Source organism: Thalassophryne amazonica, chromosome 15, assembly GCF_902500255.1.
Source record: "Thalassophryne amazonica chromosome 15, fThaAma1.1, whole genome shotgun sequence".
Classification (NCBI taxonomy): domain Eukaryota; kingdom Metazoa; phylum Chordata; class Actinopteri; order Batrachoidiformes; family Batrachoididae; genus Thalassophryne; species Thalassophryne amazonica.
In genome coordinates this window covers 60,250,017-60,274,945 of record NC_047117.1, presented here as the reverse complement: position 1 = coordinate 60,274,945, position 24,929 = coordinate 60,250,017, and the positions used below count along the sequence as shown (strand labels likewise).

Sequence of the window (24,929 nt, the reverse complement as noted above, 5' to 3'; positions counted from 1 at the left end):
CCCTCCCCACGTAGAGCAGACCGTGTGTTTTTTAAAAGAGACAAACACACTGCTTCACTTTAAATGTACAGTAAGTCCTATTTCAGATGATCAGCACGGACCATCTTTCTCTTAAAGGCTTTATTTTACCCTATGTGTCACGTTGGAAAGCGGTAGCTATCGTTGCTAATTTGATTAGCTGTTATCCTCCAGTCTTCTTCTTTCTTTTCTACGGACGCTGCAGCGCCACACACAGGCCTGGCATATGTACTACAACATTAAACGAAGCTTTGAGGCACAGAATTTCCCTTGAATATTTTTTGTAATCGAATTATTCGAGTTACTCGACTAATCGTTTCAGCCCTAGGTGTGCGGTGTTGTGCGTGTGATGATAGTGGGGGGTGGACGGCTGCTGGGGGGATGGAGACCATGATCTCTGCGGGGGAGGGTGTTGGCCTGCTCTCGCTTGGGTGGTCTCCTGATCTTGGGGTTTGGTGTTTGGGGTGGGAGGAGTAGATGAGAGGCTGGGGTGGGGTCTTGGGGGAGTCGTGCAGGCTGTGTTGGGGGGAGTCTCGGGTGTTGGGGGAGTGTCATATGTTTCCCGGCTCAGGGGTTTTGGTCCTGAGCCTTGTCTGGGGGCCAGATCCCGCCCTTGTTACCTCGGTGGTCCCTGCCCTGGCTTTGGGTTCGGTCTTGCTGGCTGCTTGGCCCCTCGTCCCCACCGCCGCTCGCTCCTCCCTTGTGGGGCCGTGGCCCGTGTGGTGTGATTCTGGGGTTCCCCCTTTTGTGGGCCTACGCCGTTGCCCTCTGTGCTCCCCCTGGTGTGTGGGGTTGCTTCCTGTGCCTCCATGAGGGGAACTTTGTGCTGGTAACAATCTGGATCATCATTTTCCTCTTTTGTCCTGAGAACACAACGTCCATGATTTCCAAAAACAATTTGAAGCGTGGACTCATCAGACCACAGCACACTTTTCCACTTTTCGTCTGTCCATTTCAAATGAGCTTGGGCCCAGAGAAGGCGGCAGCATTTCTGGATGTTGCTGATGTATGGCTTTCACATTCCATGGTAGAGTTTTAACTTGCACTTGTAGATGTAATGACAAACTGTTAACTGACAATTGTTTTCTGGTGTTCCTGAGCCCATGCGGTAAGATCCTTTACACAATGATGTTGGTTTTTAATGCAGTGCCACCTGAGGGATTAAAGGTCACAGGCATTCAGTGTTGGTTTTTGGCCTTGCCTCTTATGTGTAGAAAGTTCTCCAGATTCTCTAACTCTTCTGATTATATTATGGACTGTAGATGATGGAATCCCTAAATTCCTTGCAATTGAACGTTGAGAAACATGGTTCTTAAACTGTTGGAGTATTTTTTCATGCAGTTGTTCACAAAGTGGTGATCCTCGCCCCATCTTTGCTTGTGAACTACTGAGCCTTTTGGGGATGCTCCTTTTATGCCCAATCATGACACTCACCTGTTTCCAAACAGGTGTTCTTTGAGCATTCATCAACTTTCCCAGTCTTTTGTTGCCCCGTCCCAACTTTTTTGAAATGTGTTGCAGTCATCCATTTCAAAATGAGCCTATATTTGAACAAAAACAACAAAGTTTATCAGTTTGAACATTTAATGTCATTTTACACAACATCCCAACTTCACTGGAATTGGGGTTGTATATACTATCTGTCTTGCAAGAACAAATTGTATATATGTGGTTCTGCCAATCTGGCATGTACCATTACCATATATGCAGGGTGGGGGGGTTAAATTTAAAAAATGAAGCTGTATAACTGGGGATACAAAAATGCAAAACATGCACGATGCACAATTTCTCCATTCTCAGCCACAGAAGCCTATAACTTCTTCTGGGTGTCTTGGTGTCTTTCCTCACTCTTCTCCTTCTTGCACAGTCACTCAGTTTTTGAGAACTGTCTACTCCACACAGATTTACCATAGAGTGCCATGCTGTTTGTATTTGTTCATAACTGATGTAAATAAAGTTCAAGACATATTCAGTGACTTGGAAATGTTCATGTATCCATCCCTGACTTGTCTGAATAAAACTGGCAATAAAACTGATTATTACGTCTGCCAAGGACGTAATAAAATCATCTTTGTTTGTTTATTTATTTATTTTTTCTGTCTGTTAGCAAGATTACATCAAAACTACTGCACAGATTTTGACGATAGTTTCACCACAGATAGATATTAGGCCAATGAAGACTTCATGCAACTTTGGAGGTGATCTGGATCAAGATCCCTATTCTGGATCAAGTTTCACTTTATATAGGATTTGAAGGATTACTGTTAGCAGGATTACGTCAAAACTACTACACAAATTCTTACCAAATTTGCACCACAGATAGATATTAGTATATGGAGGTGATCCGGATTGGGGGACATCAAAAATCTCAGATTGCTCTGGTTTGCAGGTAATTTACCAGAGGGGTCCATTACTTATCCATCATCTTGGCTTTTATAGTTTTAATGAATTCATATCAAGTTGCAGAGATTTACTTTGAGTTTGATTTTAATGAAGATAATTTTAGAAATTTTTATACTGAGAATCCTGGCGTACTTTTTGTATTTGAAACAGCATAAACAAATTAAAATGTGTGAAATACCAAGGGGCTGAATACATTTGCAAACCTCTGTATGTTTGGAGGGTTTAGCTACATGCTGACTTTACGAGTTTCCTTCTCCAGTTAAGTCTGAGGCCACATCAAAGGTCTGTCTTACTTCGATGTTGCAGGACTGACGCACATCATTACCATGGATCTCCACCAGAAAGAAATCCAGGGATTTTTCACCTTCCCAATGGACAACCTGAGAGCTTCTCCCTTCCTCATCCAGTACATACAGGAGGAGGTGAGGCTGCTGTATGTTGTACATGCTGAACCACATTTTGGCTTCCTGACAATACGTGCACATGGGGTAAAAGGTCATAGTGCAGTGTTCCTGCAGCACAAACACAAAAGCAATTTATGTAAACATTTCAAGGATAATTTTAACTGTTAAGCAACTTTATTAGTTTTATTTTGGCAGCACTTAATATTTCCGCCATGAAAAGAATCTCCTTCTTTCCGACAGATCCCAGACTACAGGAATGCTATAATTGTTGCAACGTCTCCATCAGCTGCCAAGAGGTAACCACCTTAAACTATCAGGAGCTACAAGTGCTTATATTCTTACATTCACAATTTATTTTTACCCTGCAAAATGACCATTCCTGTGACCAATCTTGTGAGAACTTTTAAGAGAGCTTGAAGATGCAGAAGTAGCAGCATAACCCAACCGATTTCTGATGTTAAAATTGGGCTATTTACAGATTTCTAATACATTTAGATTGATTCACTAGTCAATGATTTCAGAGATGTATTGCTGTCGTCGTATACATTACTTTAAAATCAATTTCTAATTTGTCGGTGTTAAATATTACACCCGTACCTGTTACCAGAGCGTCTCTTGCACATGGCCGAGTTTTGTGCCGTTTTTCGCCTTAACACAGCCAGTTACAACTCAGAGCTGCTCAGCTGATTTCCTCAAGCAGCTGTCAGTGAAAGTCACCACCAGTAGGAACACCACTCGACAAATGTAAGAAATACTTTTTTTTTCTTACATTGTTCGTGGACTCCTACTTACTCCAGCCCTGCCTGGACTCACCTCAGGATTAACTGTCGAAGCTGGGATACATTCCCTCCTAAACTCTTGATGTCTCGGGGTGATTGACACCAATTTGATGTGGTTGCTGGGTGTCGAGCTTTTGCTTGCAGAAATTTTGAGCTAGTTGAAAACCAGCATGTTTAACTTATTTTTCCCGTCTTGTGCTGATGTGCGACAAGCATCGTGCTGACTTTCCCCCCGGCGCCGTTCAGGAATACTCGGCCAAGTGTAAAAGTGACTTTACACAGTGCTCTTTTCTGTGTGTTTTTTTTTCCAGTTTCTTTGCTTAGATTAAGCTGCTGGAAAGTACTTTGAAAGTAAAATTTTGCGAACGTTTGTTGTGTTTTTCCATTTATTTGATCTTTGCATGTGTCCGTGTCAGAGCTCAGTCCTACGCTGAGAGGCTGCGGCTCGGACTTGCTGTCATTCATGGACAGGCACAACAATCAGAGTACGACACGAGTGATGGTCTAACTTCTCCTCCGTGGTCCCGTGCTGCTGCAGAACACACTGGTCTGGAGCTACCGTGTAAGACAACACCATGCACATTAATGCATATCTCTGTCTCTACTCCCTGTCCATTTTTTTTTCTTTTTTTTTGCTCAGTGTCACTTTTGTTAGCTGGTTGTAGAAAATTAGAATGGGTGATTTACTCTTATAGTTGCAGTCTTTTTCTTCAGTTATGACAACAATAATGACACACTGAAGATGAGTAATGACAAGGGTTAGTAGAGAAGCTTCTGCGATTTGAAGCGAAACGTCCTCGTGTCAAGCAACCCAGTCCAGTCGAAGATTCAACCTACTCTACTATGGAAACCACCTGGACAACTGAGAGCCTACACAGAAACAATGACAAGGGTTGTAACCAGTCCCGGTGTCATGGAGGCAGTTGGACCCACCCTGGATGGATGAGCCTGTCAGTCACCCACCAACCACAAAAATAAAATAAATAAATAAAATCACAGGCTATTATGATTACAATTTGTCCAAATTTCCAATATAGATGATCTAATATATAAAGCTGACCATGTGTGTGTGTGTCTGTGTTTGCTACTATGCACAGCCACAGTAATTAAGCAGTCGACACCAAATTTGCTATGGTGACTGTGAGCACAAAGGGGAGGTCACTGTGGCCCTTAGGTTGAAAGCGTACATGTGTAAACACACGCACAGTCAGCCTCAAGGTTCTCACCAGGATTTTTTCACAGCATAGGGGGAAGTAAGTGGGCCATAGCCGCATGATGAGCGTTGCAGGTGCGAGTATTGTAGGGGGGTCCAGGGGCATCCCCCTGAAAAATTTTTTTTAATTTATAACCCTTTAAAACAATATTTCCTGCATTTTGAGGGCAACTTTGTGTTGCTAAATCGGACATTAAATAATATGTGACATGTCCTTTAAAAAAGAAAAAAACAAAACAGAAAAACAGCGTAAGGGATCCAAATCATCAACTGTGCTGGCAAGAACCCTGAGTCTTATATATTAAATCACGACCCACTCACTGGAGTCCTTAATTTTCAGTTCACGTGGTACTCAGGTCAGGTAGCAAGTGTCACACTACACTTACTACGTAGTAGCGGCTGGCTAGTTTGCACTTTAATTACAATCCGAACAGGCCAGCGTGTGCTGGGTGTGAGTTAAGGCCCACCCTTTTTCAATTAAAATGTACCTGCTGTGTACGGCGTGCCAGAGCATTGCAGTGATATGACATGCTATCACCTTTTATCATCATTCATTTCAGTCTCAGCATAGAAGTAGTGAGATGGAATTCCAACTCATGATCTCGTTCCATTGAGTTCTGTTTGTGAGCTTGCGATCTCGAGATTTCAGCCACTCAGCCGCGAGAGTTGGGGTAATTTACTTCTGGTCATCTGCCAGCAATAACACTAGATACACTTGTAAAGAACGGTTTCTGCATGTTTTTATTCATTAAACGTGCGTGTAATTATTCATAAAACGTGTATAAAAATCCAATTAAAGCACACATCATTTAAAAAAAGCATCTTTGTAAAACTCATAAATATAACAGCATAAAACTGGAAAATAGCACAGTAAAATATATCAACTCCATAATAAAATCGTCAATCACATTAAAAAAATCAAACACTGTAAAAATAATCATAGTATTTCTTTAAAGTAATAACACTTGGTGCATTTACCACACGATGAAGGAGGCTGTTCAACAAAGTTACAACTCTATTTGAAAAAATTTTTTCTTGAGTCATATCAGCATTTTTGCACCTCAAAAATGTGAGTGACCTCTCAAACCTGAAAAAATTCTATTTTGGAAAAAGAAAATTCTGGCCTGAAAAATATATATATATATATATATTTATTTATTTATGCGGGGTTGGGGATTTGAGTCAGTCCAACAGCAACATGCAGAGATGTGTGCGCAATATCAGAAGGTTGCAGGCCTCACTGCAGCAATTTTTTATTTTATTTTTTCCCCAGGATTTCAAAAAAATATTGGCTGGCATCAGTCTTGGAGATCCTGATATTATCCTGAAGAACCACATTCTTTTGCTGAACAACAAAACTCACTGTTAAGAACAATTCACATTTTATTTTCAGTCATAAATTATTTCGATATCACTGAGGATCACACAGTCAGAACGATGAAATATGCATCATTTATTTCAGTCCACACAAATCAAAGAAAATATGAGAGGCACCATGATGGACCTGACACCTGCCTTCAGTTTCTATCAAGCTGCCAAAACTGTGGAAAAATCACCAGCAAGCCCAATGGTTTTGTATGATATTACATTATTTAAACTGACATAAAAGTTTTGTAGTTTCAGAACTGTGCACATTGCTAGAGAAGCATCTGACTCCTTGGATCATCGAGACATCCAGGATATCTGGATCAAGCATGAGGCCTCACAGGCGGCATTCAAACCAGACGGCGGCTGACAGAATGATGCAGGTGACCGCTGTCACTGGAGACCACCAGCTGACCATGTGGCTGGCACTGCGGGTGTTCACCAAACTGTTGGATGCCGAGTCGATGAGTTCCCAGTCTGGCAACGTAGACAGCCTTGTTGGGCGGATCTCAAGCCACACTGTTTTCCCCTCAGATAAAATAGTATTTAGAGTAAAACAGAAATCATCAGTATTTACAGAATTGATTGAGTTAATTTTGTAAAATCAATATAAACACAGAAAGGTGAATATATCAATGTTACACAGATGAAACAATAAAACAAAAGCTTCTTTCCATTGTGGTCCATGTGAGGCTAAAACTTGACAACATTGTGGAGCTTGATTTAAACGTACATATTGCAAAGACATTATAATCTCATCAATTAATGCATGTAGCAATAAGAATATATATAAAATCATTTACACTGGGATACCAAATAAGTACAAATTGAACAGGGAGCAATAAGATCTTAATAAATTACAATAAATAGCAATTTTATCCTTGTAGAAGTGTAAATGACAGCAAATTTAGCACCAAGTTTCAGACAAGAAAATAATGGACTAGAAGGTATAGTCTTTTGGATCAGAAATCACACAAAAAAATAAATTCAGTTAAAAGTGTGGCGTTCCTCTTCCCTTAGCTGACTGAATGAAATTGACTTAAACTGTCTTTTAAAACTTGCTGTCAGGGCTCATGGTGGCTTGACACAGGAAGCAGTAGGAGACACATGTAGACTCAGACATGGGTGGTTGTGATGAACAGTGATGCGTTACTCTCATCTGACCACTTTTTTTTAGTAACGAGTAATCTAACGCGTTAATCTTTCCAAATCAGTAATCAGATTAAAGTTACTTCTCCAAGTCACTGTGCGTTACTATTATTTTTGCATTGTGGGTCGATAGCAGCATTAAACGTGGTCCGTGGGCAGGAAGACTGAACTGCCCACTTTAAGTGAGCTGCGAGCTTTTCATCCACGGTTTTTTGCAGCAGCTACAACTTGTCCTCACCTCTTAAAGCAGTGACAACAGCACAAATGCACTGAGCTTTACAAAGACATTTTTATGCTTTTTTTTTTTCTCTGAGGCGCTCCGTATCTGCTGCTAAAAACAGCTGGTCCTCCGCCACGCGTCAGGCACGTCAACGACTAACACTATTTTCCACTCAAATACACCTAAACTCTCTTTCTGAGGACCACATGATGTGAAAACACAATAAAACTTTCTTACCTGTAAATCTGGTCATGTTTCCTGCGTAAATAAATGTTATCCATTCTTTGTGCTCAAACGCCAAGGCAGGGGCGAATCCAGATGGAATGGGGGCGTGGGGCAAGGATGTGCCTCCCCACAACACCCTTAGATTAAAGGTCCAGTTTTGAAGCCGTTTTTTTTTTTTTTTTTTACTACAACTACTATTACTACTACTTAAAATAATAATTTCAACAAGTAAAATGTTTAGAGAGAATTTAAATGCTAGAAAAAAATTAATAGTTACATTTATAAACAATGTAGGTTAGAAATTTCAAGTTTTACTGTTACAGTGATGTCAACAGTTAAATATGAGGTCAAGAAAGAGGTCTTTATTTTACTTTTTATAAAACAAGTATTCATTTTAATTGAAGTCAAGAAAGCATGACTATAAAGTGAGTTTTGGCAAAACAAGTATTGTCATGTTGAGATGGCAGGGGGTTGTTGTCGGCAGCTGGGGAAAGTAACTAAAAAAGTAACTAGTAATCTAACTTAGTTACTTTTCCAACTGAGTAATCAGTAAAGTAACTAAGTTACTTTTTCAAGGAGTAATCAGTAATTGGATTACTTTTTCAAAGTAACTGTGGCAACACTGGTGATGAATAAAAGGCTTTATCTGGCAACCAGGCAGTGGATTCGGTACACAGAGATTCAGATACAGAGGCAGAGGTATCAGGCAGGGACGTGGTCCAAAGACGAGCTAGGGTCATACACACAGCATCTAGGAATACAGCAGGCAAAGACAGAGGCAGAATCAAAAACAAGCTGAGTTCAGGATATGGAAAGGCGGAGTTTGGAGCACACAAGCAATTTCAAAAACTACAGGGTAAACCGGACTAGTATGAAAAAGAGTGAACAGAGTCAACAATCAGGTGAGGGACTGAGACTGTGAGGGCTTAAATACTGGTGGACTAATCAGGATGTGAAATGAGGTACAGGTGTGGAGAAGATTCTGGAAGGGGCGTGACTGACAAACACTAAAGCAGGTGCAAGATTGTGAAAGAAAATGAAAACAAAGCAAACAGGACCAAGAGAACTACGTGACAGGAAAAACTAATGGTGGAAAACGTAATGTGCTCAAGACAAATGAAATAACGTGAGCAAACAAAAGTTGCAAAACTAAGAAATAACGTGACTAGTCTAAAAAGTGGAAAAACAAGAAAACTAATAAGTAACCAAAACTAGAATGGAACTGATACTGGCTGAAACATAAAAGTGAATACAATAAATGATGATAGAAATGGCAAAACAAATTATTAGTTAAACAGAGAATAAAAAAAAAAAACTGGAGACAACAGAATATGCAATGAATGGCTGAAACTCAATAAATGACAACAGAAAATAAAACCCAGACCAACAGAATACACCCTGACAATTAGACACTGAAGATAAAAGCAAAACCAGAAAATACATAACTACTACAGAAGACCATGAATAAATGACTGCAAAACTAAATGATAACCAAAGAATGAAACCTGTGACTAAAGCATACACAAAGAAAAACAATAAACAGAACCAAACTGAGACTTAAAAGACAAAGTATAAACATCCAAAAAGTAAAGCCGGGATCCACAGTGGAAATTAAGGAATGAACTCAGACATAAACCCTGAGCCGGTACAGAGCCTGACACTTGCGTTTTTGCTAATCAACTTATTATTACCTCAAATTTTAAATAAGATATATTTTATCTGAATAATTTCCGATGTGTGGGATATTTGGGTTATATCTTGATCTTTCCTCCAACCTTCGCTGCAATAACAGTGCGGCACAAAGCATTTTCATTTTGAGAACAGAGTAACTTTGTGAGCGATAATTAGGGCAGCTACACAATGTAAAGCTCTTTAAATTATTCAGATTAATTGATCAAAACCTTTAACCTTATTTTGTGATGCTTGATATTGTCGAATCCCAGCAGAATATTGGAGTTTATAATACCTGTGAACGAAGCGCTGGCTGCAGAGCAAAAGACAGGAAGTGAAGAACCCCACCTATCGGATTGTTTTGAATCGAATCAAAATAATCAATTCTGAGTCTTAAAAATCGGAATCGAATCAGTTCTTGAAATTTGAATCGATACCCAGCCCTAATATACTCACTCATTTGTAAAAGTGATCATTTTTTGTGTAATGCAAGGCTTTTTTTAACACATGATCAAGCTTTGCAGGATGATGGTAGGATTTTGAAGTAATGAGCACATCAATTAAGTTTAGCTTTTTAATTTCTGAGTACTTCACTTTTTAAAAAATATTTCTTGGGAAAACACTGAAATCCTCCAGTTTATGGTCTGTTGTAGACGGGAGTGATTTATGACAGTGTATAAATTCAATAATGCATATTGTGTGATTTGTCATGAAAAACTCATCTATACTGTGTCCATATGCTGTGTTATCACATACACATTAATGACGGAGCTGATTTTCAGCTCAGCTCTTTACCAGTCATGGTTTGTTTACTGCAGACAGTGACGAGCATCTGCCCTGCTTCTTCCTCAGTCTGATTTACTTATTTTACCTTCTGCCTCCTCACCGTGATGCCACTTTTCATCCACCTCTCCCATTTGACATGGATGTATATTCATGTCCTCCTTTCTCCTCCCAGCAGGAACTGGATCACACTCAATATAGCTTCCTGTCAAATTGATGGCTCACACACACTTCTTCCTTCCTAACAGCTACTCGGTTACTCATGGACCCAGTTTCATGAAAGGAAGCATGAAAGAAGAGTTTAAAACCTGTGTAATATGTTGCATGTTATTTCTGTCTGCGCATGGCTGACTTTTTATTTTCTTTTATTTTGTACCACCTTCTGTTTTGCGAATGCAGGCAGCAGACATCAAACTCCGTTCCCTGGGATCGAGCTCCCAAGTATGATCATATTGCTTGAATGCATTTCTGCTTCTTGTGGGTTGTTTGTGCCGCGTGCATGAATTGACAGAATGAATATCTGAGGCCTTTCAGTTTATTTTAAATAGGGATGTGGGACTTGCACAGAAAACTACATGAAATGGTTTTGCTTTTTTAGGGGTGAACATGTAAGATCAGAGCTGATGCAGTCAGCCAGACCAACTGTTAATTTTTTTTTTTTTTTGTATGAAATAGTATATTCACACACAGATGCATTGCTTAGGTGATACAACTTAGTGTTTATTCCTTAAGAGCCCTCAGCCCCAACCAGTCCCAGCAGAAGACTGCCCCCCCTGAGTCTGGTTCTGCTGGAGGTTTCTTCCTGTTAAAAGGGAGTTTTTCCTTCCTCACAGGGGGTCGTTTTGACTGTTGGGGTTTTTCTGTAATTATTGTTTGGCTTTTGCCTTACAATATAAAGCGCCTTGGGGCAACTGTTTGTTGTGATTTGGCGCTATATAAATAAAATTGATTTGATTTGATAGCATTAGATAGGTAAAATATTATGAAAGTTCGAAATGTTTGTTGTGAGCAGTCTGTCAGAATGCAATGAGAGAAAACATAAGGAAAAGCCATTGCGGACATTTTCACTGTCAGCCATAACAGCTCATGTTTCTTGATATATGCAATAATCCTCAGAGAAATATTAACTCCTATCTGCATCACAAGCCCCACTTCAACCAGCATAATCGTCTTTATAAAATTTGTCAAACAGAGAGACCCAGAAAAGAGTCAACATGACCCATCTTTCACCCAGTTCAAACAGCGCACAGTGCACGTGTCATTGATAGTTCCACCTGACACACTCCAGATCCATGTTTTTTTTTTTTTTTAAATGCCGCATATATTTGCACTCCTCCACTTGCCTGTGGGAGTGTGCATCTTAAAGATATGGTGTGTTGCAGTGCTGGTGAATTGCTGCAGTATTTTCCAGACCATATTTTATGTTTTTTATGTTGTTTGTGAGTTTTTCACTTAATTTATTGGTCCTGTGACTTACACAGTATATGAAGAAATTTATCATCTATGGCCACAAGACAACATCATCTGCATATGTGATAAGCTCTAAACAGATCTGAAAGAGGTAGATGTTAACTGCTATAAAACAAGATCTGATTGAAAAGGAACATGCTGGGGTCTTAGAAAACAAGGGAAATTAATAAATCATGGTCTCAAACTGAATGACTACACCATTGAAAAAAGAGGGAATATAACCTTCATTCTGCTCAGCATTCAACTTGTATGAATTGTGTGGGACAGCTGGAACACTAGCGAGCAAGACAGCTATGCTATGATAAGGCTAATGATTGTGTTTTAAAAGGTATTGGACTTTTACTACATTTACTTACATTTATTGTGGTAAACATGCACAATTTCAGAAAAGATGTTATCTCTTGAGTGGCCAGAAGAAAAATTTGCTTTGAGTTGTTTGTGCTTGATCCAGTAACATTAACTAGGCCATTAGCTTTCGGTCATGTAGTTTGTGTTATCAATAAATAATACACCGATTAAATTAATTTTGTTTAGTAAGACCATGTTTCATAAATAAAAGTGACTTATAGACTGGTGCAACTTATATGTGTTCCCCTCCTTCATAATGCATTTTGGACAGATGTGACTAATACTATGGTGTGACATATAGTCTGGAAAATACTGTACATTACTTAACGTTTAGATTCAGAAGACAGTGATTGTGCCATAGACCAGTGGTTCCTAAACTTTTTATTTCCTCGGAACACCAAGAGCTGCACATGTTTTTCCAAAAACATCTACAGTGGCATCAGGAAGGCCATCCCATGTAAAACATTTTCCAAATCCTAATGCAGAGCTGTCCTGGATCTAGCTGTGGCAACCCCGAGCATGTGGATGCAGCCCAAGTCTATTTTAAAGCCTGCACAGGTTGCACCCAAACAAACTGACATTTCAGCAGATGTGCTGTTCTCATCTTCTGATTACTCAGCTGGTTGGTGCAGAATAAGGTTTCTTTTCTCTTCCCCTTCCCAGGATGGTATTGAACTGTGTTCATGCTGTTTCTTCTGCCAATTCACACACTCCATCAGTGTCATGGTGGGGGGAAAAAAATCCAAACTGGTTTGTCAGTTTCCTCATACCATTCTTTCTGCGTGTCATCTCACACTTAGGTGCAGTAAGTCTGAAATGGGATGCAGACAGAAGCTTTTTCCTCCCTCTTGTGATAGTCTGTATAAAGACCTGAAACCATTCAGCCTGGTGGATACTTGTATCTGGGACAAGTGCAGCAATCAGGAAAACTGATTCTTGCATATGGTTGCCGTTTCAGAAAGCGAGTGCCACAGAGGAAGGAAATGCAGTATCTTCATACTGCATCTTCATGTTTCAGTTTTATTTCACTGTGCTGAGCTTTCTGCTTGTTCACTGGTCTCATCCTAGAGCTGAAGCAAAGCTGATTTGTGTCAAATGCGGATCCTGACCTCAGTGCTGCAGTGTTGAGCTACGACATCATTCGTTCCCTTGTAGTTTTTCAGATGTGTTCTTTGTTAAATATGTCTCACAACTTAACTTTTGGGTCACACAGGCTATTTTTGTTCTAATTCAAATTAAGATGGTCTGAACTCTGAAGTAGAAACTAGATATGTGCTTTTACATTTGAGCAGTTGGCTTTTTAATGTAATGAATTGCTTCTTTAGTTTTTCCACTTTTAGGAAAGGAAAAAGGGGAAACTCGTGAGCTGAGAGATGCACTTATATTTAATTTTGAGCAAAAAAAAAAGCTTTTTTTATTGAATTCTTGAAATTTTTATTATTTAGTCTGCAGGTGACTAATAATTTAAGATTTTAATTAATTCTTTAAAATGAACACCATCAACTCATTGGTTCAGACAGAATAACCATGCTGGGATTTTACTGTTATTGTTGTTGTTGTTATTATGAATGCAGTTTTTTCTGTGCATATTTTCCTCCTCATTTTCTCTTTGAAGTTTGGGTGCAGAGTCTGAGTATCTTTTATTTAACCCATGAAAATGGCTTTTATTTCCAGCTTCTTTTCTTACTCAGATGAGTAGAATCACTCACACTTGTTAAAAGCACTGAGACCTTGTTGGATGAACTGAGATGGATTTGAGAACTGACATCTGAACCTGCTCTTGCTGCTATTTGGAAGGTTGTTGGCATGATCTGGGCTTCTGTGTGGTAACCCTATAATTCAGATGTGCTGGGATTTAGACCAGGGTCGATTATTATTTGGAGTCCACTGTTCCATTCTGTTACTTAAGTGAGATTAATGATGGTTAAAGACTGCTAATTGGATAATTTCATTTTTAAACATAGATCTTTTGCCATAATTAGAATTATTTATTAATGTTGGTATTTGGTCAGATTGCAAATGATAATCAACCCTGGTATGGTCATTTCTAGGATTCTCAGTTCTACACTCAAATGTCCATCTACCACTCAGTAACATCCAAGTACCTCATTAAGCTTGTGCAGATCCCTCAAGTGTCACCAGTTGTGTCAGTCTATTGGATAAAGCTGTGGTAGCTGGATACTTGTTGAGGTAGAGCAATCTTGCATGGTATTTAAAGATTTTAATTAGATTTTTGCCTAAATTTATTTAACTTTTCCTTATCTAAACATGTGGTCCTTTTTTTAATCTGTTTTCCAGTTATGATGGCGAAGGAGAAACCACCTATCACTGTTGTCGGAGATGTAGGAGGCAGAATTGCCATCCTTATTGTAAGACCTTTTCACTTAAATAAACAAACAAAAAACAAGAGTTGCAGTCAGAGTTTTTTCATAGCTGGGCCACCCATGTTTGCACATGTAGTGCATGTGAAACTTTTACCCTCCCTGTAATTATAAAAGAGACAGGAGTTAATGGTCACATACCACTGTTCATGGAAGATGGCAGAGAGAACCAACGTTTGAAGAAATTTGTCCCTCCACGAAAGTATGTTCAGAGGCTAAAAAGCCTCTGGCTAAAAATGTGGTCAGACTAGAATCAACAAAGGTCTGGCTTTTCACAGATGTGGAACTCTTGGAGCTACTTAAAAGGGCTATAATTTGAGTTGTAAGGGGAATTCCTTCTTAATGGACAGAAGAGAATGGAAGGAGTGGTCAAAGGGAAGTCTGTGTTTTGGTCTGAGGTGCTCACGTTTTAGGTTGACATCTTTTGGCACTAAGTTATTTATAGCGCCTTTAAATGATTTCTGTCATAGTTTAAATATTTCCCCTTTTCATCCTTAGTTCCTTTTGCCCATTCCTTATTAGTGACAGATGCGTTCAAGGTGGGGGTGGGGTTACCGGCTTCGAGCCCTTTCTTCTTTGCAGTGATGGTGCGCAAAATCAGCTTCTGTGGACTATGATGTTTGCAGATGATATTGCAATTTGTAGTGAGATTTCTAAACAAGTTGAGACTAGCCCGGAGAGGCAGAGATACGCATGGGAGAGAAGGGGAGTAAAACTAAGCAGGAGTGAGATGGAACATGCTGGTAACCTGAGGTTACAAGTAGTAGAGATGGTGAAGGTAGATGATTCTTGGGGTCAACTGTTCACAGAGTGACGCCAGCAGAAAAAGTTCAACATTTGTGTTTTTAGTCAAACTGAGTTATGTCTGGGCAAATGGTAGAGCCAGAAATGATGTTGGTTCATAAGTGTTTGTTCATTTAACAGTGATATCAGTGAAGAGTGATATTGCACATCTCAGGTTTCCCTCACATCATGTTCATTTGTTTAATTGTGGATTTTCTGTGTTCAAGGCGCATTGCTTTGACTTTTCCATCCTGATGCTTTCACATCTTTCCTCGTCTCACCATGTTTTCCACATGCAGAGCACAAACTCACATCTGTCCATCTAAATATGTTGGACACTTACGAGGCAAAGGAACATGTGGCAAAATGTTTGCAGCTCAGAGTGCAGGATCCATACAGTCTGCATGGATAATTTAACAGAATGCACAATTATCAAGTAAAACCAGTTCTGCATGTCACCACGTGTATTCTGACTGATCACTTAAAAAGATAAAACAAAACAGTCAAGATTCCAAACAAGTTGACATTAACCTGTAGATAGACAGTAAAATCACCAGTGTAAAACTAGCACTGACAGTGTTAAATCAACATTGCCAGTGTACATATGGTCCCACTTGTGGTGATTTTAATGTCTACACTATCCAAACCCAAAAGAGGATACATTATATTATATATTGTATTTATAATCAATTATATTGTATTAATATTTATATTTACAAACTGTTTTTCTTTTTTATTTTCACTTTTGATAGTCTGTGTGCTTCTTACCGTATGTGCTGCAAAACAATGCTGCTGGAACCTCAATTTCGCTGAGGGAGTCTTCCCAAGGGTTCAGTATAGTTCTATCTAATTTAATCTAATCTAATCTCATCTCATTAATTAATAAAACTAGATGCCCAGTCCAAAGGTAACCTGGCTTTACTGAAATCTGGTCCAAAATAATCTGAGGCTAAATGCACCCACTTTAAAACGCAGAAAAGAATCATGGAGATGCATAAATGCAGAGCTCCTTAACAAGAAGCAGTCTGACATTATATTGATTGTAATTCCAGATTTCTCTGACTCATAAACCTGGGTGAATATTGTTGAGAGAGGACAAATGAATATATATGAAGACTTATTGACATGACTTTGTCCAGTTTTGTCTGATGCAATTCAAGCAAAAATCAGATAGGAATAACAACAAATCTTGAGCAACACCTCTGGCCACACCTCTGCCTACTATGGAATACTTAAATTTGTCAGACAGTGAGACAAAAGAAATTCTGTTTAGAAAAAAGATACATCAAGATGCATTGATGGTTGTTTTATAATGAACACATTCATGAACTAATGATCCAAGATCTGCTGTGGCGACTCCGAGTGAAAACAAGGGAGGAGCCAAAAGGACTTAAAACTCAGTGCAGGGGTGGTGGACAAGCGGTTAGTGCACATGGTTTCAGTGCAGAAGGTTCCCGGTTCAAACCCCACCCCTGCCACATGTCTCCATGTAATGTGGAGGTCCATCAGGAAGGGCATCCAGTGTAGAATTTGTGCCAAATCAACACACAGATCCAAAATGGATCTACTGTGGCAACCTTGAGTGAAAACAAGGGGAACAGCTGAAAAATTTAACTTTTTATGAATAAAGACAGAGTAAAATTCAATGAAAATATTCAATTGATAATTGCTAGTAAATGTTACACGAGTTATTCTTTTAGAAAAAACTAATGTATGCAAGTAAAATTTACTTAAGAATTCCCCTTGTAAAATTTACTTGGAATTTCTAAGTGAAAAAACTTTCCTAGGTTTTTTAAAGTAAATATTACTCCAAATTCTTTTCAGTGTGAGAGACTGTTGAAGGATGCAGTTAATGATTTGGTAAGCATGGCAGCCAGAGTGACATTTTCTTGCCCACCAAGATGATGATTACATGGTCTAAGTGATATCAGCTACATGGCATCTACAACCCCTGGCAAAAATTATGGAATCACCGGCCTCGGAGGATGTTCATTCAGTTGTTTAATTTTGTAGAAAAAAAGCAGATCACAGACATGACACAAAACTAAAGTCATTACAAATGGCAACTTTCTGGCTTTAAGAAACACTATAAGAAATCAAGAAAAAAAGATTGTTGCAGTCAGTAACGGTTACTTTTTTAGACCAAGCAGAGGAAAAAAATATGGAATCACTCAATTCTGAGGAAAAAATTATGGAATCACCCTGTAAATTTTCATCCCCAAAACTAACACCTGCATCATATCAGATCTGTTCGTTAGTCTGCATCTAAAAAGGAGTGAACACACCTTGGAGAGCTGTTGCACCAAGTGGACTGACATGAATCATGGCTCCAACACGAGAGATGTCAGTTGAAACAAAGGAGAGGATTATCAAACTCTTAAAAGAGAGTAAATCATCACGCAATGTTGCAAAAGATGTTGGTTGTTCACAGTCAGCTGTGTCTAAACTCTGGACCAAATGCAAACAACATAGGAAGGTTGTTAAAGGCAAACATACTGGTAGACCAAGGAAGACATCAAAGCGTCAAGACAGAAAACTTAAAGCAATATGTCTCAAAAATCGAAAAATGTACAACAAAACAAATGAGGAACGAATGGGAGGAAACTGGAGTCAACGTCTGTGACCGAACTGTAAGAAACCGCCTAAAGGAAATGGGATTTACATACAGAAAAGCTAAACGAAAGCCATCATTAACACCTAAAGAGAAAAAAACAAGGTTACAATGGGCTAAGGAAAAGCAATTGTGGACTGTGGATGACTGGATGAAAGTCATATTCAGTGATGAATCTCGAATCTGCATTGGGCAAGGTGATGATGCTGGAACTTTTGTTTGGTGCCTTTCCAATGAGATTTATAAAGATGACTGCCTGAAGAAAACATGTAAATTTCCACAGTCATTGATGATATGGGGCTGCATGTCAGGTAAAGGCACTGGGGAGATGGCTGTCATTACATCATCAATAAATGCACAAGTTTATGTTGATATTTTGGACAATTGAAAGGATGTTTGGGGATGATGAAATCATTTTTCAAGATGATAATGCATCTTGCCACAGAGCAAAAACTGCAAAAACATTCCTTGCAAAAAGACAAATAGGGTCAATGTCGAGCAGATCTGATTTGATGCAGGTGTTAATTTGGGGGATGAAAATTTACAGGGTGATTCCATAATTTTTTCCTCAGAATTGAGTGATTCCATATTTTTTTCCTCTGCTTGGTCTAAAAAAGTAACCGTTACTGACTGCCACAATCTTTTTTTCTTGATTTCTTATAGTGTTTCTTAAAGCCAGAAAGTTGCCATTTGAAATGACTTTAGTTTTGTGTCATGTCTGTGATCTGCTTTTTTCTACAAAATTAAACAACTGAATGAACATCCTCTGAGGCCGGCGATTCCATAATTTTTGCCAGGGGTTGTATATACACTTACTGGCCACTTTATTAGGTACACCTGGTCAAATGCTGGTTAACACAAATAGCAAATCAGCCAATCACATGCCAGCAATTCAATGCATGCAGACATTGAGATGTAGTGAAGTCGACTCACTGAAGTTCAAACCGAGCATCAGAATGGTGAAGAAATAGGATTTATGACTTTGAACATGGCATGGTTGTTGGTACCAGACAGGCTGGTCTGAGTTTTTCATAAACTGTTGGTCTACTGGTATTTTCACACACAACCATCTCTAAGGTTTACAGAGAATGATCTGAAAAAGAGAAGATATCCAATGAGTGTCAGGTGTGTGGACGAAAATGCCTTGTTGATGTCAGAGGTCAGAGGAGAATAGGCAGACTGGTTGAATGGATGACTGTGTGATGCCGCCATGTCAATATGGTCCAACATCTCTGAGGAATGTTTTCAACACCTTGTTGAATCCATGCCATGAAGAATTAAGGCAGTTCTGAAGGCAAAAGAGGGTCCAACCCGGCAGGTGTACCTAATAAAGTGGCCGGTGAATATGTTTCAGGTTTCAGGCTTAAAGCACACATGTTCGTTCCATGGACATGAGAGTATTTCACCTGTTCAACCTGCTTGAAGATTTTCTTAACCTTGTTGGTGTCCCCTTTAATTCTTTTCCATGTGGCTACTTTCTCAGGATGACATTATAGATGACGTGGAGGGCTTTGTTGCAGCGGCAGAAATCCTGAAGGAGAGGGGAGCGTACAAAATCTACATCATGGCTACACATGGTCTGCTGTCTGCTGAAGCACCGAGGCGAATAGAGGAGTCTGCTATTGACGAGGTGAAAACCATGTGGTCCGCTCTGTTGTGTTTCATTCAGTTCTGTCACTAAATGTTTAATTGAAAGTGAAATGTAGTTATCAGTAGGACTGAATGATTTTAAGAAAAAAATATTTTTAAACAAATATTTGAGTTGCCAATTTGTGGGGTTATAAATTGCAGCCTGTGTGAGTGTGAAACAGATGAGGTCTTAAGCAACCTGGTGATGATTTCTCTTTAATTGGTAAAAGACAAAATTTGAAATATAAGACCCTTTGTCTGCTCCCTTATTTTCACATGGGGTCACCACAGCAGATCCAAGGTGGATCTTCATGTTAATTTGGCACAAGTTTTACACCGGATGCCATTCCTGACACAACGTCACATTACATGGAGAAATATTTGAACTGGGAACCTTCCGCCCTGAAACCAAGCACACTAACCACTTGGCCACCACCCCTACAAATGTAAAAATGTAAAAAGTTTCAGCTCACAATATAAGTACTTTTTTTGCCTACATAATTTCATTCGCCAATGTTTAATGACCATTTTCCATTAAAATGCCCTAAAATGTGCCATTACAACAAATTAAATGTTGAACAATTAATCATTTTGGACGCCATCTTTAATATGACACAATACCTTTTTTTTTTTTTTTTTATTTGGTTGTGTTTTGGGGTCATGCAAGGAACGTCCAAAAGTATGGTTTGTAGTTACTGCTCATGGGGAGGCATGCAAAGGGGAGGTTGTAGTTGCTCCATTACAAAAATCCTGGCATTTTTTCAGTAATTTGAACTACAGCAAACACTGAAGGATGAACCATCCCACACTGGAACCATGCTAGACCAGCCCCGGCTTGCAACATAGAGTTGTAGTTTGTCGTTCAGCTGCACCTAGGTATTCAGGGTCTCCGCAGTGGACCCAGTACAGATCCGCATTGGGATTATAACACCGGATCCCCTTCCTGACTCTTCTCTGGTTGTTCCGTGAGAAACACGCATGGCCCCGGTCTTCCTAAGAGGCCTCCCATCCAGTTACTAATCAGGACCTACTCTGCTTAGTTTCTGAGATTTGATGGAATCAGGCTCACATAAAGCACAGCAGCCGCAGCTTGCAACATACAGTAGTTCCTCATATTTATAAAGTAAAATGAGTAATATGCCACATACGGCAGTGTTGTATGAATTAGTATTATACTTTTAATTTAATTAAGTTATTTTAAATCTGTTGTGGAAAAGATGTTAGGGGTTTTCTCTGTGGAATTGAGCTTTTAGTGCAGTAATTACTGTACAATCCCAACAAGCCACCTCTGTATGTTGGTTGTATTGAGATTACTTAAAATAAAGGTATAAAAGTGTTTATTTAACTGTAACCTTAGATTTTTATTTATTCATTTTCGATAACAGGTTTGAGTATTGCTTGAAAAGCTGAAGTAAAAAAAAAAAAAAAAAGAAAAATACCAGCTGCTTGTAACAAAGACTGAAACTTCCTGTTGTATTGCGCCCCCAGGTGGTGGTTACCAACACTGTTCCTCACGAGGTACAGAAGCTTCAGTGTCCAAAAATCAAAACTGTGGATGTCAGTATGATCCTGGCTGAGGCCATCAGGCGAATCCACAATGGAGAGTCCATGGCTTACCTGTTCCGAAACATTGCCGTGGACGACTGAGGCAAAAACAAACAAACAAACACACATGTAAACACGTGTGTTTAAATACAAATACATTCCTGTTCAGAACAAATACATGCTGCCAAACCAAGGACCAAGATGTCACATTTCATCCTGTGTGCTTCGGTGAATGAACATATTCCACAAAACAGGCTGTTACTAATGAAATCTGTTTAACTCCTCTGATATCTTATGACACAGTTCTTAGCTTTGTACAATAAAATCTGTGTTCCCTCTCGGTGTGTGGAATAAACCAATTCTCCAGTTAAGAAGGTTTCTGTTCTTATTTGATTTGTGACATTTAAATGATCAAAGCTCAGGAGCATTTGAGTAGTTGGAGGAAAATAGGTGATTATCTCAAACCGTGTGCGTTTATAAGTTAACTTGTACAGTTATAGTAGAAGTGCCAGAAATACACATTTCAGTGCTTCACACCTGAACACAAACTTTCAGTCTCAGTTTCGGTCACTTTTTCAAACAAGGTCTTAAAATGTCACACAGCGAAGTTCAACTAAAATACTCACAAGGCTATTTATGTGCTTTAGATCCCATCAGCTGTTATATTCTGCTTTTCAGACGTATATTGATACATAGGTAGATAATGAAGAGGAGGGTATTCACTGTCATTTTTTTGTTGTTTTAGTCCTATGTGTTCTTTGAATGTTGTATATTGTATTTGGCATTGTCAACTATAAAATGTTGAAGATAGTAAAGTAAGCGAAAGTAAGTCCTCCCTTATTCACTTGAGGTCGCCCACACCAGATTAGCACACAGCACATATAAAACCTTAAAGATCATTTTTAAAAATATCTTTCCAGGGTGATTTGTTTTGTCTTTGACTGCACACACAAAAGAGAAGTGTGACTGCCGCCAAAAACATATTTTTTCACTGGCACTGGTTTGTCTGTTAGAAAGATAATTAAAGTCATGGATTTAGTTGAGTGAAATTTGATGATCAGATCAGACAATTTTCTGGGAATTATGTGATTTACATTTTGGAGATGATCTGGAATATATTCTAGAACTGAGATCCAGATGAGTGTTGGGCACAGAGTAACATTTAAAAAAAAGTGGAGAGATAATGTTGATAAAATTTGGTGAGCAGATGGTTAATGTCCTAGAAAATGAGGGGTTTTATTCTGAATTTGATCTGGATTATATAAAATAAGTTTTAAGCAATATGTGGCCTTGATGGGGTGTGTGCTCTGATTGCTTTCTAGTTTCATATGAATTTGGTTTCTCATTCTCACTGATTTTATTGATTGTATTGCTGGTTGATTCCTTCATTCTGTTGATTTGAGGTTTTCAAAGGATTTTTATTAGGTGTTTCTCTTGATCTCTTACTCCCTGCAAAATCTAAACTTCTCACTGCAAACATACAAAATCTTACCAACTATATTTGTCTTTGTAGTCAGACTATCTGCATAATCACTTAACATTGTTTTAAAATTATACAGCTTAAAAATCTTAAGTGAAGGAGTTTTGGAAACACCTTGTGTCTGAGATGAAACAAGCTTTTTACTCTCCATAAGATTTTTAAACTGTTGCGTTATTTGTAAAATATGTAACACGTCCTGTTACTCATCAAATAAAGCTGAAAGTGAGTGTTCTTGGCTAATTTCAACCCCTTATTGAGCAAAAAAAGCTAAGAGAATTTTCATTTGTTGCATTGACAGATTTTCTTTTGATTTACTTGTTTCAAGGTAAAAAACAAAAAAACAACAACAAAAAAACCCTTCTAATAAATGAAAGTGAAAATCTGCCAAAGATTTCACCTCATAAAGTCTTCAAATTAGCTGAGAAAACAATTTGATTTTTAACATACTACTATTAGGAAGCGTGACATCTTTTACAAATAGAGCGGCAGCACAGTAAAAAAAAAAAAAGAAAAGAAATAGCTTGTATTTTCTCAGATATGACTCAAAGAAAGATGTTTCCAAGACTCTTTCACTTAACATATTTTAAGATTTATTAACTAACAAACCAGTTCTTAGATCTTACTGAAATGTAAGCATTTGTGTCTTATATTAAGTACAAATTAGACAATCTGACTGGAAATTAGACGACTATATTTAATAAGGTGTGTTGTTTTCACAGTGTGGATTAAATTTTAAGGGATGTGACATACATTGTGACAAAAGCTCATCAAAACTAAGAAATGCCCCGTTTTACATCGCTGCAGAGGTGACACTTTCTTCTGCTTCACTGTTTTTGATTTGATGATAGCACGCAGCACTCGTGTGTTTGAGGTGGAGGCAGTAATTCATCTGTAACTCATCACGTTGCTGTTTTCTGTCTAGGACGCTGAACTTGTTCTAAACGCCTCAGAGTTGTGTTAATCTGCTGAGGAGCTTTGACCAAGTCCAGAGGCAAAGACGTCTGACTGCCCGAGTCCTTACGAACACACGTCTGGCCTCCCTCGATGCTAAAAACCAAAAATGATGTCAGCGTCGGCTTAAGTCCTCCTCGGATGTCATCTTGGAAAGAGAAATTCACACACACACACGTGCGTGGTGGAAGCTGTCGTGTCTCCTTCCCCTCAAAAATGAACAAGAGCTCAGTGCGGAAGAATCTTTAAAAGTGACACCAAAAGAGGAACTAGGCAGCAAACGTTTACCCAGCCACTTCCTTTAAATTAAAACAGGAAACTTAGTTAAATCTACAAGTAATCTGATGGAGGGGGGAATTTTTGTTCAGTTTGTATTAGCAGAACAACAACTGTCTATTAAGGCACAATGGTCCAAAGTGTGAAACAGGATAACTTCTGTATTATTTACAATTCAAGAGTTGTGACACTCGACAGCAGTGCTCTTTGTTTGTCTTTTGACCCAACTGGCTTGGATCCAGTTAGGAGTGTTTACTGAATTAATTGTCATGTATTTCTAATTTGTTCTTCAGTTGGGAATCATTTTCCAGATTGTTCCAGCCTGATTCCTGTGTTTCCATAAGCCTGATTTCTGGATTCATATCTACCAGCAGTATGTTAGCAACCTCATATGTTTGCTGATGGTGGTTAAAATATCGTCACGTTCATGCATCATGAGTACCTGTCAAGGTCCATAGGTGTGCCTGGAAATACAGAATCCATGCGTTCTTTGATGACTGCACAGACTGCATTTCAATACCAGAGCTGTTGGTGGTGCTAAAGTTTAGAAAGTCAGCCGCTGTTCCAGTCCTTCATCAAAGTGGATCATCAGTTTTGTTTTCTCTCTCTCTCTCTCTCTCATCTACAGTGGCCACAGTAGTTGTGTTAACTGGTATATCTGCAACCATATGAAACAAAAACCTTAGGGCCCCTTCACACAGTGCGAATTTGGTTGAATTACGCATGAAGCAGGAATTGTATGCAATATGTAAAATTGTAGCTGTCTCTAACGCCTCATACACCTGTTGCTGCAAATATTTGTGCACACCAGTGGCTGAAAGACAGAGTGCTCTGTGAGAGCCCATTGAACCCTGTCGTGGCAGGTGTCGGCCAAATTCCAGGTGACACGCACAAACATCTAACACCGCTCGCTTGGCACTTAGAAAATGTGTGGCCATTCGTACTGTTTACATGACAACAATCACTGTCGAGCTGGATGTGAAATTTGTCTGTGTCCCCACGAGTGTGGCTTTGCAAACAGACAGAGCGACACGGTGTGTGCACTGAACTGACATTCTGGGTATCTGTGGTTCTGGACACAGCTGTCCACTCTGATGTGCGTGTGTCTGCTGCTGTCATCACGTTGACATACATAAAAACATATATCACTGTTGCAATGGGCTGCATTGAGCGCGTGCACGCTACGCACACTGACAGGCTACCCCAGGTGAAACGGACTGCCAGA

General features: G+C 39.1%; 1 protein-coding gene and 2 long non-coding RNA genes across 4 annotated transcripts in view; 2 read left to right on the top strand and 1 right to left on the bottom strand.

The window, feature by feature from the left end:
• Positions 1–21,118, top strand: part of LOC117526077 (phosphoribosyl pyrophosphate synthase-associated protein 1-like) — a 42,816-nt gene extending 21,698 nt beyond the window's left edge. Inside the window, exons 5-11 of one of the 2 annotated variants that reach the window (XM_034188089.1) lie at positions 2,728–2,843; positions 3,066–3,121; positions 4,021–4,166; positions 10,630–10,671; positions 14,347–14,417; positions 19,307–19,453; positions 20,941–21,118. In XM_034188089.1, coding sequence (XP_034043980.1) covers positions 2,728–2,843; positions 3,066–3,121; positions 4,021–4,166; positions 10,630–10,671; positions 14,347–14,417; positions 19,307–19,453; positions 20,941–21,099 — 737 coding nt within the window. In that variant the 3' untranslated portion in view covers positions 21,100–21,118. The remainder of the gene's footprint in view (positions 1–2,727; positions 2,844–3,065; positions 3,122–4,020; positions 4,167–10,629; positions 10,672–14,346; positions 14,418–19,306; positions 19,454–20,940) is intronic. The other variant, XM_034188090.1, reaches the window with a different exon arrangement.
• On the bottom strand, positions 20,230–20,932 carry LOC117526080. The gene is made up of 2 exons (XR_004565211.1): positions 20,522–20,932; positions 20,230–20,454 (listed from the first exon to the last, which is right to left on the bottom strand). It is a non-coding gene; the product is annotated as an uncharacterized LOC117526080 (long non-coding RNA).
• Positions 21,119–21,152: 34 nt separating the features above from the next.
• LOC117526078 lies at positions 21,153–22,535 on the top strand. Its single transcript, XR_004565209.1, has 2 exons — positions 21,153–21,563; positions 21,601–22,535. It is a non-coding gene; the product is annotated as an uncharacterized LOC117526078 (long non-coding RNA).
• The last annotated feature ends 2,394 nt before the right edge of the window (positions 22,536–24,929 follow it).